Source organism: Scylla paramamosain, chromosome 5 (assembly GCF_035594125.1).
Source record: "Scylla paramamosain isolate STU-SP2022 chromosome 5, ASM3559412v1, whole genome shotgun sequence".
Classification (NCBI taxonomy): domain Eukaryota; kingdom Metazoa; phylum Arthropoda; class Malacostraca; order Decapoda; family Portunidae; genus Scylla; species Scylla paramamosain.
The window spans coordinates 13,276,692-13,291,810 of NC_087155.1; the positions used below are offsets into that span (position 1 = coordinate 13,276,692).

The following is a 15,119-nucleotide window of genomic DNA, read 5'->3' on the forward strand; positions in this document are numbered from 1 at the left end:
GTATCGTACAACTCGACGCAAGAATTGAATCTGATAAGGCGTTTTATCGTTCATGAAAAAGCACATGCATCCACCTTCGTCAGGGGACACAGGGAGGCCTTGGGCAGGAGATAAACAAACAGGAGATTACCCTTTATGCGCGAGACCACAGGCGTGCATCCATCATCGGACAGACGATTGAGTCGCGGCTATTAAGATTCTGTCGAGTCGAGAGATAATGTGAGTTATGAGACAGGATTCAGCTCTTAGGACATCGACTATTTGGCTGCTAATAGAGGCCGGGGTCAGGGGGAGGTGAAGGGGCGGGAGGAGAATTAGCATCAGAGAAGACAAATTGAATGCTGTGAAACGCTCCGGCTGTTCATTCTTATCGCCCGTAACTTACATAAATGAGGAACCTAATGCCAATTCAACACGTGAAACTGAACATTATTTCATATTGCTCTATTACGCATCACATACACTTAAGAGTAACAACCCTTGGTCAGTGAAGCAGTAATGGATGATGCTGCATGTTTCGATAGGTGACGCTTGAGTGATATATTCAACTATTTATGCCTCAGCCAAATATCCGATGCATATTACCATCAAAAGCATGAAGCTCAGAGTACGAACTGTTCATATTTCAGTCATACTACTCCTCACCTCTCACTGTCCGAAATATATTACCATTATAATAGTTCATAGTACAAACCATTCATACTTTAGTACCATTACTCCTCGCCTCACTTCCGAGTCACATTATCATTAGAAACACAATGTTCAGAGTAGAAACGGTTCATATTTCAAATGTATTACTCCCCACCTCTCACCACACGTATCCGCCCCACCAGCAGGTGTATGAATGTACCAGCCCCACACCTCATGCACGTCACGAGTCCCATTAACCTGGCGATCAACACTTTATTATGCAAATCGTCATCCACAAACAAATCAACTACTCGTAAATGGATTCCGGAAGGTTGTTAATAGCGTGCCTCCCTCCCCTTCCTCCACCATACAGGTCCTCGCCGTGAGATCGCATAACCGGTTCCTTCGGGCATCCATCACGACAGACACAGTTTACCTCCCTGTCCAAATCTGACTTCCCGGGGCCCAAATAAAGGTCTCTGCTTCATTAGTTGAGAGTGGAGGAAATCACTCAACACCTGCAAAAGGCCGCGATCCTTATCTACGGTCACGGCGGCGGCGAGGCGGCGGTGCTGGAGGGGCATAAGGCACAGGAAGGGAAGGGGTACGGTACTCGGGTCAGGTCAGGTGTGGGGTGATGGAGGGGCATAAGGCACAGGAAGGGGCGTGGTGAGCGTGGCCAGGTTAGGTGGTGGTGCTGGAGGGGCATAAGACATAGGAAGGGGCGTGGTGAACGTGGTCAGCTCAGGTGTGGATGCTGGAGGGTCATAAGGCACAGGAAGGGGCGTGGCAGCCGTGGTCAGCTCAGGCCTGCCAGTGCCTGGGCCACGCGTGATTAAAAAAAATGTTAATCTTATCTCACAAGATAACTAGAATTGTTCAATTTTTTGTTATCACTGTGTATACATGTATGTATGTGCTTAATAGATAATAAATAGATAATTAAATAAATAAATGAATATATATATATATATATATATATATATATATATATATATATATATATATATATATATATATATATATATATATATATATATATATATATATATATATATATATATATATATATATATATATATATATATATATATATATTAGTAAACACAATGATTTTCTATTATCATGGAAAAGTCAACTTACTGCACGTTGTGTCAATGAAGAAGAGTATGTCACGCTAATTAACAATATTTTTAGGTCATAGTAGTTTCATGCTACACAATGCCAATGTGCAGATTCCTGAAACAAATATATGCCTATGTATGTATGTGAGAGAGAGAGAGAGAGAGAGAGAGAGAGAGAGAGAGAGAGAGAGAGAGAGAGAGAGAGAGAGAGAGAGAGAGAGAGAGAGAGAGAGAGAGAGAGAGAGAACGCTTATTTCCTTTAATAAGTGATATTTCAGATTTTGTCTAATCCTACAATCAGGAAAAGAAAATAATGAAAAAGTAAAAAAAGTTGACTTTATTTATCTAGTAAAACCCATAGAGAATTATCAGCAATTGTAAAATGACACATAGGTTTTACAACACTGGCGTGACGGTGAACCCTTCGTGCCGGCGCGACAAGCACCTCCCTGACCACCACACTCCCGCCGCCCATGCGGCTCCTCACGTATATGGCACCCACGCTCTGACTAGATTTGAGTAGCGCCTCTCAGACATCTCCGTGGCCAGGGTCAGTCCACACTACGGTTCACGACTGTAAGCGAGACACAGTTGCTGCACAATCCTGCTTGTTGCAGGTAAAGAACGGCAGAGAGACATTAGGGCGCCTTCCTTCACGCCAATGCATTTTTTCACACTTTTCTCTTTCTATGAGTAAATTAATGTACTTTCTACTTTATTACCTACATGCCTCAAGGACACTATGTCACTCCTTACATTGTAGAAAACATTTACTCCAGAAAACAAGATACAATTCCTGTCACCCGCGTCCTGTCACACCTCCTGTCCGGTTGGTCAGTTCATCTATTCGTGTCGTATCTATCAACCTGCTAACGCAGTTTTTTTATTGCTTTTTTTTCAGACATCCAGTACATTTATTTTTCATGTACATTGACACATCGCACTGATACTCCACTCAGTTCCACAGAGCCTCGCCACCACGCACACTTGTATACAGGTTGACTGCTATTCATGAGTCCATCACTCCTCGGGACTTTTCTTCACCAGTAGCACAACAAACTGTCACTATCAGCAGACAGCAAATTGTGGGTGTGTCTGATCGTGCCAGGAGGGCGCGTCACTACCAAGCAGCAGCAGCGTCACCTCATCCGTCTCGCTCAGCGGTGACAGGTATGACCCTAGACCGTCGTCAAATATTCCTGAATCGGTCGAGTCACACAACAGTGACATCAGATCCGTTTCAGGGTCGCTCTGAGGTCCCAGAGGCTGAGTCTTTCCTTGAGAGACGTGGCAGGTACTTCCCGCGGTGCCCTGAAGCAGCTGGGGGTCCTGCAGTACTCCAGAAAACATCCATGGACAGCTATCCTGGCCCGGGCTCCCTCCTTCTAGTCGGTGTTGGTTCACTGTGTCGTCCAGGACGTCCTGAAGTGACCTGATGTAGGCACAGGCATACTTGAGAGTGGTGATCTTTGTCATCTCGGAGGTGTTACCGCGAGGGTTGCCACAAGCAGGGAGGATTTTCCTGAGCTTCTCAAAGGCTGTGTTGATCTGCCTCATCCGATACCTCTCGCGTGTGTTGGCCGTTTTCCTGCGGTACTTTGACAGCGGTGCTGGGCGGGACTTCTGTCTTCTGTTATCTTGCAGGCTCCACTCACTGTCGCACCGACGCAGCGCTCGAACGGAACGAGGACGAAGTAAGTATTTTCCTCCGCACCCTCCTGATGACAGAGAATTTTGATCGTTCCCTTCGCTGTTGTTGTTGTTGTTGCCGTCCACGGCGTCTCTAACTTGCTGGATGCTCGCCATCTCCGCCTGCTGGAGTTTCGTCATCGCAGCGCCCGTGTCACCTCAGCACAGCCACCACGCAGAAGACGCAACACCACAGGCTGGACAGATGCCCACTTGCATTCCCAGAAGGACGCCGTCAGGTGACAGATGAGCAGTTTGCGTGTACTGTATCTTGAAGACAGAAATGCGTCTGCGAAAAAAAAGACGTAATTTAAGCATTTGCATTTGGAATAGCTGTCAGCCTATATTTTAACAACACATGTGAAATTATTTTTCAAGACAAATGAATACAATACGCAAAGAGTGTGTACCAATCAGTCTCCCTTCGAATGAATCTTACCTGCTCGGGTATATGTATGTGTCCAAGGAGGTGAGCGGGGCACGTCTTGCCTCACTGGGTGCTGGCAGCCGACTGAGCACCGCCTTCCTCCACACCTCATGTTCATTACGCTGCCGCAGACATCACACCTCCTGGGGTATTTGTTCGTGCCGGAGCTGCCTTTTTTTTTTTTTTCCTTCTTTCTACATTTTTCGTAAAGCCACATAAAATAAGAAGACCACATAAACACGAAGACTAAAGTCTTCCTCTTAGCATTTATGTAGCATTTAATAAAGACATGTTTGGGATGAATATGGCAACTAAACAATGCAATATTTCTCAGTGTTTACATTATGAAAAAATATATTTCATTTCAATCAAAATTCGGCTTCAGATAACGTCAGAAGGTTCAACGTTTCAACGCTTGGTGTGTGTTGGCCACGTTGGCAGCCAGTCACTTGAATTACGATGGCCGGTAGCCAAACTGCTGCATACATATTAGTCAATTTTTACTTGCTACGAATAACATTTCTGCGCTACATGAACGCTGGACCAATATTTCATCAACACAACAACTATCTTACTCAGGTCTGGTTCGTTCCTTCTGGACTCGTTCATGATAGTATTTTCCTGGTAGCGAGGCACCTCTAAGCAGTACGTAAGATATCAGCCCCAGATAACCTTGTCATACCTTTGAGGGGAGAAAAAATTCATTGGAAATCGACCTTCAGCAAAAATTTTGTGAGGCGTCCTGAACCGGTAGCATCGCGGGGTAAAGGTTACTCTCGAGGTTTGCTTTCGTATCATAATGAAGTAGTTTTTACCTGAGCGAGGGGAGAGACGCCCGCTACCCTCACCTGTCTCCCTCGATGCCAAATAAAACTATCAGGAAGGGACCACCCGGTAACTCCTTCCAATAAAGTTTCTCATCAGCGCGTCCGTATAAAGTCATCTCCTATTGAGTTAATGAAAAATAATGACCTCCCATTTAAGTACGATTTTAAAATAACAGACCTCTCGTCGTTATCGGAACACTGATATCTCCACAAAGACCTTCCACCTGCCCATTATGGCCAATTACTGATGCTAACTACACATGGAACTTCCCCAAAAGCCCACTAAACACTTTCTCCGGCCAAAACTCTGGCTGGGAGTGCGTGCTGTGACCTTGATGGTGAGGCAAGAACATTTTTAAGGCCTCCACTATATATGGTGAGATGTGCTCAGCTACGGTGTATGTGTGTGTGTATGTGTGTGTGTGTGTGTGTGTGTGTCCGTGCACGCGCGTGGGTACTTCACAAATTACGTTCAGTGGTCAGTCTGAATACATATGAGTGTGTGAATACGTCGATGTGAGTAGGCAAGGTACGTAGGCTGAGGGGGAGACAGAAGACTACAACGCTGCTCTACAAACCAATCCACGCACGCAGCCTTGCCACATTCCCGCCTGGAGCCAAAGTGGGAGGTTTATAACTCACCAAGACGAAACATGACGCCTGTAAAAATGCCCCGGCCGGCCAAGCGCTACCCAGCCGCCCCTGCAACAGTCTCGTTAGTGGTGAGCAATGGGCGGTGGTGCTCTCCGGACGTGAATCATCTGTCCCTCCACAGCCACGGGGAGGGAACAAAGTTTTCTCTGTCCAGTTGCCACCGTGTCCAAAGAGACTAATGATAGACGCTACATTTAAACTTAAGAAAAAGTGGTAACCAAATGATAAATGTTTATAACTGAATAAAGAATAAATTAGGGAATAGAAAATAATATAGAAAACATAGTTGACAATAGAGTTTTTTTTGAATGTAAAGTTAAGAATAAAATGTGAACAGTTAGAAGTAACATTCAAGAATCAGGGAATCGGAGCTGAATGCATGGGCTAACGTGTTGGGGAATTATTATTTATAGCATGATCTTTTTCTTTGCGGGGCATAATATGTAGAATGTTTGTAAGCTTTCAGGAAACAAGTTTGTGTGAATCAACTCTACGGAAGTAACATGCGCCCTTCTCTCTCTCTCTCTCTCTCTCTCTCTCTCTCTCTCTCTCTCTCTCTCTCTCTCTCTCTCTCTCTCTCTCTCTCCCCTCCACACACACACACACACACACACACACACACAAATACATGTTCAGGTATGTTTCCTTTACACAAAAATTCATTGCCCCCACACGACGATTTCTATACAAGTAATATGAAAAAAAAAAAAAAAAAAAAAAAAAAAAAAAAAAAAAAAAAAAAAAATATATATATATATATATATATATATATATATATATATATATATATATATATATATATATATATATATATATATATATATATATATATATATATATATATATATATATATATATATATATATATATATATAAACATTCTTTTACTCAAGGGACCAGGTTCAGGAGCTCATAAATACGTATTGTTCATTTAGCACACCTGTGGCAGTCACCACTGTCTTCAAGCTACTACCTATTCCTCACACAACCCTAACTTGAGTACTACTGAAATATATAGTAGGGCGTGCAGGTACAAGCGAAAGTAAGAACAAGCACAGAGTATCGTCCCCGCGCTGCTTCTCTCCTGCAAGAGCCGGCCGGGAAGCTGACGCAAGAAGTGGCGTAAAGACGAGTGTTCACGGCCATGAAAACGCTGTAAAATGAAGGAAGTCGAGAGTTCCATGACCTCAGTCCAGCGCCACGAATTTTAGAAAGAACTGTAGTGATGAAGGTGGTGGTGCTGTGATGTGGTGATGGTGGTGGTGACAGTGGAAGTAGTGGTTGTAGAGGTGATGTTATGGTGGCACTTGGAACGTTGCTTATGGCTAGGGGTGTGATGGTATTGGGAGATGGTATAATAGTTGTGATGGTGTGATGGTAATGGTAGATAGTATAATAGTTGTGGTGTTGTGGTGTTGTGGTGTGATGGCAAAGCAGATGGGGTAATGGTTAGGTTAGGTTAGCTTAGGTTAGGTTATGTGTAGTGGAAGTGGTGCGATGATGGTAAGAGTTGAGAGTAGCGATTATAGTGAAGGTTAGGTTAGGTTAGGTTAGGTTAGGTTAGGTTAGGTTAGCTTAGGTTAGGTTATGTGTAGTGGAAGTGGTGCGGTGATGGTAAGAGTTGGAGTAGCGATTATAGTGAAGGTTCTGCAATGAGAGAGTGGTGAAGGATACTAAATGATAAAACAAAGGGACTGCAGAAGTGAAATGTGGCATACTTGGTTAGAAATATGCCTTATTACTCAAGATGGCAGCGTAATGTAAGAAAACACCTACGATTCACCCAAATAAGACCAACATAAGTGCATATTCTAGTCAGTCGGATGCGCATACCGGGGATTTCAGGTCAAAGTCGAAACAAGAAGCAAAAGGAAAGTCGCGATTTATAACGGGTGTTGTGTGGGGCAGCAACACTAGCGGGTGAAAGGCAAAGGTCATCATGCTAAGGTGTGACGAAGGGAAGACTCGCAGGTGAATGAGCCTCTGCTTCAGTGAGGTGCTAAGAGGTGGTTTGTGCCGCCCTAACGAGGCTCACTCAAAGTCAACACTCATCTACGTCATCTGTAATTGCTATTTAGGAGGAGCAGGTCGTCTTTCACGCCGAAAACACTGCCTGCCACCGCACAATTTAAATTTCATAGCTCTCCAGTGAAATGCTTCCAGCTACAACGCCACGTGTAATTTTCATCTCTCCTTGCTTTTCTAATGTTTTCTCGAGGGCTTAACAACGTGGACATACAAAAGTTGACTAAAAAATTGACTTTAGTATTTGTGCTATGCTTATAAAAATACATTTGTCTACCCTTAAGAAGCCCTTTCGTGGTAGGACGGCTGTCTTAGAAAACGAGAGGTAACGAAGAAAACCTGGCTACGAAGGGTAGACTTTAGAGATTCAATTATTGACTCGTACGCTGCATTTTAATTTAACTCTGAATATATATCTTTTCATACGTTTTTATTATAATTTCCAAGGCTACAAAAAAAAAAAATATGTTCCTTTACTCTGGTAAAGATAATTATTTTGCTCAGAAAACTTAGTACGTGATTGTTTTTACCTTTTTTGGGTGAGTTCCATTATACATGATTCATGACAATTTAGGTTTTTACAGCAGGAATGTGATACAGATTCCTGAAACTTGTAGTGTAAGATACGTGTAGTTCCTCTTTCTAATCTAACACACACACACACACACACACACACACACACACACACACACACACACACACACACACACACAACAGAATTCTCGTTTTCACCTCCACAAGATATACTCTCCCATAAATTCACATTAATGCTTCATGACGCAACTTTTATCTGATTCCTGTGGTTCTCTGCGCGGCCTCCATTACACTTACTCCTCGCCAGCAACAGCGTAAGCACGAGTGGCTCTGCAAACACCACATCTGTTTGACAAGAAGAAACCCGAGTAGATACACGCGAGATGGTTGGCCTGCGTCTAGTTGCTGGGCGTATCGATCATGCCATAAATTCAGTACTGCCAATCGTGATCCCTCCCAGATAACAGGCTGCGAGGGTCCCTTGGGGCTCCTCACACAACGGGCAGGGAGCCGCTCGGGGAAATATTAAATTCTAGCTGTCTGTGCCCTGAGTAAGGAGTTGAGTAAAAGCTGTCAGTCAGAAGAGGAATTCACTGCGTGTAGCTGGATGGAATTTAATAACATGGGGAAGAGGAATGAAAAAAAAAATATATATATATTGTATAAAAGCTGGCAAGGAATCGTACTGGGTAAGGGGAAAAAAGTGAGTTGTGTGAGCCTTGATGTACAACTATTCTTAACCTACTTTTGAACATGAGAAGGAAAAGTGCAGGTAACAGTTAGAGAATAAACTAGTGGTTCACCCTTCCATCGATAACTGTTTGATTGTATCACGGCGGGGATTTACAAGCGATGGTGAGCACGAGCAATAAATCTGCCTTTATGTATACAACTTAAACTTGCTAACTTACTGCTGATGGAATGATAGGTATTGTTAGTGAAGGCAAATGCAAGAGAGGGAGCGTGAAGGTGGAGAATGAAGTGTAAAAAGAGGCGAAGATTGCAGACAGCGAAGAAAAGAAGAAGCGAGAACAATAAGAGGTTGTCAAGGAAGCGCATAAAACCTAAATGTTTGATCCTTCAGCTGCCTTCGTATTTTTTACTATTCATGAGAGATTTACAGCAACGGTAGGTAAACGCACTGCAGCTCGCCCGTGTGGAATTCTGAGTGGTTGTGGCTCTTTAAAGCAGTCTGCCATGCATCAGAAAATGAAATAGTTGACCGCATCGCAACAGTTCCCGCCCTTCCGAAAAGAAAAAAAAAAATATATATATAAATTTGTTTTTTAAGCCTCTACGCTCATGGTGTTCATCGCGAGGCTCATTACAGTGCTCAAAGTCAAGATTTATGCTGAAATTAGCCCGTCACCATCTCTGTCTCAGATAATGTTTATGCTGGTCGTAAATGAGACCAGACGGAGTTTGTTTAATTTATAGGACTTGACGACTCGGGGCCACCTGCGTTATCTTCCCTTTGCAAAAACTAAAATTGCTATCAGTGATGCGCCTCTCGCCATTAATGAAAGTCGTTACAGGCTCAGAGACAAGGCAGAAAATATAAAGCCATCTGAAAATTACGTTTCTCAGAATTTATATTGGGCAAGCGAAACATATCGGCCACTTAGGACTAAAGAAGGAACCGTGATAGCACCATTGCCAGCGCTATAAATCTTTCCCATGAGCTGTACCACGCGGGCGCTTCTGCCTGGCATATCCCGTAAGGAGAAAAAGAGAGAAAGACGAAAGAAAAAAAATCTGAAGTCCTATATAACATGACACCTGTATACGATAACAATGGGAATTCATCAAGGGGACGTCTTTGGGCATAATAGGGTATGTCTATACGAGGAGAAAGTTTTGAGACAAGAGAGACGGGGAGGCAGCGCTATGGGGGTCCCGTCTTTCGTTGGATTGATGGTGTGGTGAGAGATAACGGAGGTACTGATGAGTAAATAGGTGCAACTTGCCTCGTCATGATTGGAGACTTGTTTCAAAACGACGCTGTTCCGTGTGTGTGTGTGTGTGTGTGTGTGTGTGTGTGTGTGTGTGTGTGTGTGTGTGTGTGTGTGTGTGAGAGAGAGAGAGAGAGAGAGAGAGAGAGAGAGAGAGAGAGAGAGAGAGAGAGAGAGAGAGAGAGAGAGAGAGAGAGAGAGAGAGAGAGAATCTAATGAAGTAAAATTACAAGTTATTATACCCAACTAGGAATCAGAAGTAGTTCCTGATAGAATACTGAAGGGAGACAACGCACTCAGGTGAAAGACGAGCAACATAGCAGAGGCGAAAAAAAAGAAAAAAAAAACTGTTACAGCAAGAGAGAGAGACGAAAAAAAGAATAGATCGGAGCCTGTCTATACATATATTTTTCATCGAATGATCAATAATTATAAAGAAAATTAAACCCCGAGGCTGCGATGTGAAGCCACGAAACTTGAATGATAGTGTTTAAGAACCAACCTTTACTTGCGGGACATAAAGAATGTGAGGAGTGGATATCATCATTAAAAATAAGCAAAGTGACGAGAGGCGCAAGTGGGCATCAATACGGAATATCCTCTCCGATTGACACAGCGATAAGAGGTGCGGAGAGCATGTGTTGGTGCGGATGATAATAAGTGGGACGTTATAATTGCCAGATCATACGTTGGGTGAAGGTGCAAAGAGTGTGGTTACGGCGCTACTGAGCAGGCTATGAGGAGTAAACGGAGCGAGGCAAGGAATGTGAAGAAAGACTGGGCGAGGTGATGAGATGCCGGATGTGTGTGTGTGTGTGTGTGTGTGTGTGTGTGTGTGTGTGTGTGTGTGTGTGTGTGTTGGTGTCCGTATATGTAATCTGAAGGGTATTATGATTTAGGGATGCACGGTAGCACATCGATACGGCAAAGCGGAGGCGGCGTAATAATAAAGAAAGTTTGCCAATATTGTTTTGGGGCACCCCCTCGGGCACCGTAACTTGCTGAGCGCCTTACTTCGCGCACCGGACAATTTGCCCCCTGGGGTGAGGCTACTGTAGAGAGGGGGTGGCGCCTCACCTATCACAACACTCATCTCGCGCCAAGGACGTGTGAAAGTGGCCAGGTATTCCCTAGTCATGCCGTCTGCCCCTTGTTGCTGCCTTGTGCTGGCAGGTGGAATTACCTCTCACCGATGATGATGTGGCTTTGTTTGCACCCGAGGTTTCGATGATTCCTGTTACGGCTTTCTTGAGGGTATTTTGACAGTCGGGGAAAGTTCTTTGTGTGTTGGTGGGTATTGGCGGCAGTGGCTGTAGTTAATTGAGGTAATGCTGCTGATTTCACTGGTCTTGCTTGGTAAATTACTGTATACACTATTTTCTGGTATCATGTTTTCAATGTAATTATCATGAAGTATAGCCATTAAAGCAACCTTCACAGATACTATTTATCACACTATAAATGCTAGCTATTTTTCATAGTGCTGATTAGTACTGTTGATACGGCAGCTGCGACACCACCAATTCCTTTAGCTACTGTGATTAATACCTTGCTGCGATTTAAAAATCACAATATAAAATAAAAGGAAAGATATTAACAGGTCGACGACAGGAGTAGAAGCAACAACGGCAACAACAACAACAACATCAGAAATTTAGGATAAAAATAATTTTGATGCCGAAGATAATAATGATGAAGATAATGATGATAATGATTAGCGAAAGTAATCTCCAGAACTGCCGAACAATTATTTAATTATTAATCGCCCCTCGATGAACACGGCAACTGTCTCCTGTAGATGACAGGCATGACCATCACCATTTGTTTATATACTTTGTAATTGTGTTTAATTGCAAAAAAGTTAAGCCTATTATCTGAGCGCAGGGCCCGAGGCGTGGGTGGCGGAGTGGCCGGGATGACGGGACGGGCTGCCCTTTGAGTCCCGCAGCCACAAACTGATCCACCCACAACAAAACACGAGGGTTTCCATTTGTCGATGACTTACGTTAATTACATACTTAGATGAACGAGATTACATATTTATCACTGTCGAGTTTGCTTTACTGCATGAGAATATGATTTGAAATACATTAGAGAGCAACTGGAAATAATTCGCACATTGAAACATATCACTGGCGTTCTGTTCCGGAGAAATATACGAGTATGTCTGGATTCAGATCATGCAATAAATCTGACTAAGCAACATTCATATATGCTCGCAGGGAGACGGCAAGTTGTTCCCTGCAAGCACAATATTTAATTTGCGCGATCAGTATCTTAAATTTTCTTGCTGTAAATAGCGAAGTAATTAATTCTCCTGACATTCCTCCCTGTGTTCGCCTGTGTTCCCCTGTCTTCTTTAATCATTAACCTTTTTTCTTTTTTTTTCCATCTTTCTTCATCTTTTCTTGTGCCGGTGTCCTCTTCACCCTCCTCCCATTAGTAATTGCCGCTGTTGTCATTGTGCACCTTGTGGTTAAGCTCATCAGTGCGCGTCTGTGACTCGTCGTGTTTCGAGTCCCCTGCGGTGGTGCTTTGGGGGAAGGGGCGGCCGCGGGACACAAGGGAGACCCGCCCATGTTGGACCAAACGGACACGGCGCCTGGCCCGATCTGACGCAGGCTTCCCGATTAGACTGTTACCTTGTCTTTCGCAGGCCGTCCGTATTGCCTCGCTTTCAACAATTAATTTATACCTCTGATTAATTAGCACTTGACAATCAACACTGAAAATAATAGGAACACATTGGTAACAAAAACAAGGATACATTTGTGACTTCCTAACGAAAACTGGCTTCAATGTTTCAGTCATCTATAAATTTCAGAGTGAAGCAAGGGGTGGAATAGGAGTGTAGGAAAGGAATGGCATATGAAAGATGCAAGTATTGGAGGGGGAAGAGGAGATGAGGAAGAGGATGAAGAGGAGAAGAAGACGAAGACGAAGAGAAAGACGAAGACAAACAGGAAGACGAAGACGAAGAGGAAGACGAAAGGGAGGATGAAAACGAGGACGTAGTCAAGAACGAAGAGAAGGAGGATAAAGAAGAGCAGAACGATGAAGAGGAGGAGGACGATGAAAAGAAGGAGGACGATGAAGAGGACGACAAAAATTAGGTAAAAGACGAGGAAGACAAGGAAAACGAGAACAAAAAACAAAAAACAAAAAACAAAAACAAAAAAAACAAGGGAGGAAGAGGTCAACAAAGAGCAGGAAGAAAAGACAAGGAGGATGACAGCGGCGACGATGAAGCAAATGCGAGTAATTATCATGAGGAGAAGGGATTGAAGGGACCAGAGGCGGACGAGTGTGGAGGTGGAAAGTCTATAGAAAGAAGACAATAAGACGGTGAAAGGCGGGAGAAGAGCAGCGGCCGTGGCGAGGCCTGGGGGGGATGGGGAAGGGAGATAATGGCGAGACGGTAACGATGCGGGAGGTCGTGTTGGTTTATTAATTCAATATAACAAAAAGAGGCTACTTCTCCCAGGGATGATTAATGTCTCCGAGGGCCAGCCACCGCTCCGATATAAAAAGAGGGATCGCAATTATCTTTCTTTTCTTCTCCTAATTATTATTTTTCGCCTTTCTCTTTAATGACTCCCTTATTGTTTTTTCTTATGGTTATGTTCCTGTTCCTTCCCGGTGTGGTAGCTTCCCGCCTTGATGAATGCTATTTTATCTCTTGGAATAAATTTGTGCAGTCGATAAATTCAAGTGCTTCTCTTCCCACTGGACCTGTTTTATACACTAACAATTTGGTATTCATGGTGACCTCAGCATCGGAAGAGAAGAGCCTCACTGTAGACTAACTCGAACTATAACCTACATTCTTCCTTAGTTTAATGAAATGGCCTCTCATATATCATGTTCATTTATCAGCATCACTTCTCCATACTTTGCTTACACAGCTTTAATTTTATCCTTCCCTGAACAAAATCCCACAGGCCCATTCATCTGGTACCTCTTGACAAAGTTGCTGTATGAAATATTTGACTAGTAACACGGTCCTGGCACTCCTTCCCTCCACAAGGCGCTAGACTCTGACATATTGCGAGTCAACACAGGCAGTTGTTAGCTTGCTTCGATACCACTTTGTCTTGCTCTATAAAGGCATAGTCTCACCTGCAGGAACACACAAATAATTGCCTGGATATCAGATGTACATGGATATTTCCCCTTAACATGTGATATTACGAAGCAAAGGAAATTATAGTATAGTATAACAATGTATGAACGACTCTTCTTTGCGATTCCTTATTCTAGAGCTGCTTGCACGCGCCACCTGTCCGCTCACCACAACCTGGCAACCGCGGCACGCACAGCCCCTCACACACTCTAGGCAATGAAGGGGACAAATAGCGGCCCCTCAGTCAGTGCCAACCAGGGTGTGCCAAGTAGCGGGATATATCAAAATTTGCACCGGTCATTTTTCCAGCGTCATAACATGTCACAGACATCTAAGAATGAATCGGCCCCCTCCTGTGGGCAGGTGTGGGGTGGCGGGGGTGATCAGGTGTGAGGGGGTGGGCAGGCCTTCGCCATTTAGCTGAGGAGGTCAGTTGGGGCCGCAGGAGCGACGAGGAAGGATGATAATAATTTTCTCTTCTTAAAGAGAAACGTGCTGTCACTTTAGCTTAGCACACCCCGACAATTTTTTTTTTTTTTTCATGCCCTATGATGCCGAGTTGGTCCCTCCTCACTGTCGTGGCATCCACATATATTATAGTGTACGTGTTATGATATATTATTAAATCTTAACAAAATAGGAAATATTATGAAGAAAAGAAAAGTCCATTTTCCTAAAATTTACAAGTTACTGATGTGGCAATGATCAGATAGCCAAGGAGTGTACGTAAACAAATTTAGACGAAAGGGAAACATTAAATTCATGGAACAACTTTACCTGCGCATACAGATGCAGAAAAAGAAAAAAAAATATCAATAAATAAACGCAACTGAATCAAAAATGTATTGCTGGGAAATTTTCGGGCTTTGTGTGTAGTGCGGGGAGCAGCGGGCCAACTCTTTAATCATCATCGCACGCAACAGAAGGAAACTGGCCGAATATCCCTTGACAGTGATTATCGTAAAAAAAAAGAAAATAAAAAAAAGAAAAAAAAAAACTCAATTTCAAGACTTCTTACATATATCTCTCGTTCTTGTTCGAAAGAGGTTAAACTATCAAAATTAAACAGGTTTTTGTCAATACTTTTCTTATTCTTACCCTTAGTAACATCTTAATGCCCAATGTTTTACTAGT

General features: G+C 43.4%; 1 protein-coding gene across 1 annotated transcript; it reads right to left on the reverse strand.

Annotated features, from left to right (window-relative positions):
- Positions 1 to 2,077: 2,077 nt before the first annotated feature.
- Positions 2,078 to 3,987, reverse strand: LOC135100544 (class A basic helix-loop-helix protein 15-like). Its single transcript, XM_064003533.1, has 2 exons — positions 3,883 to 3,987; positions 2,078 to 3,732 (listed from the first exon to the last, which is right to left on the reverse strand). The coding sequence occupies exon 2, from the start codon at positions 3,582 to 3,584 to the stop codon at positions 2,823 to 2,825; it is 762 nt and encodes a 253-aa protein (XP_063859603.1). The 5' UTR covers positions 3,585 to 3,732; positions 3,883 to 3,987; the 3' UTR covers positions 2,078 to 2,822.
- Positions 3,988 to 15,119: the final 11,132 nt, after the last annotated feature.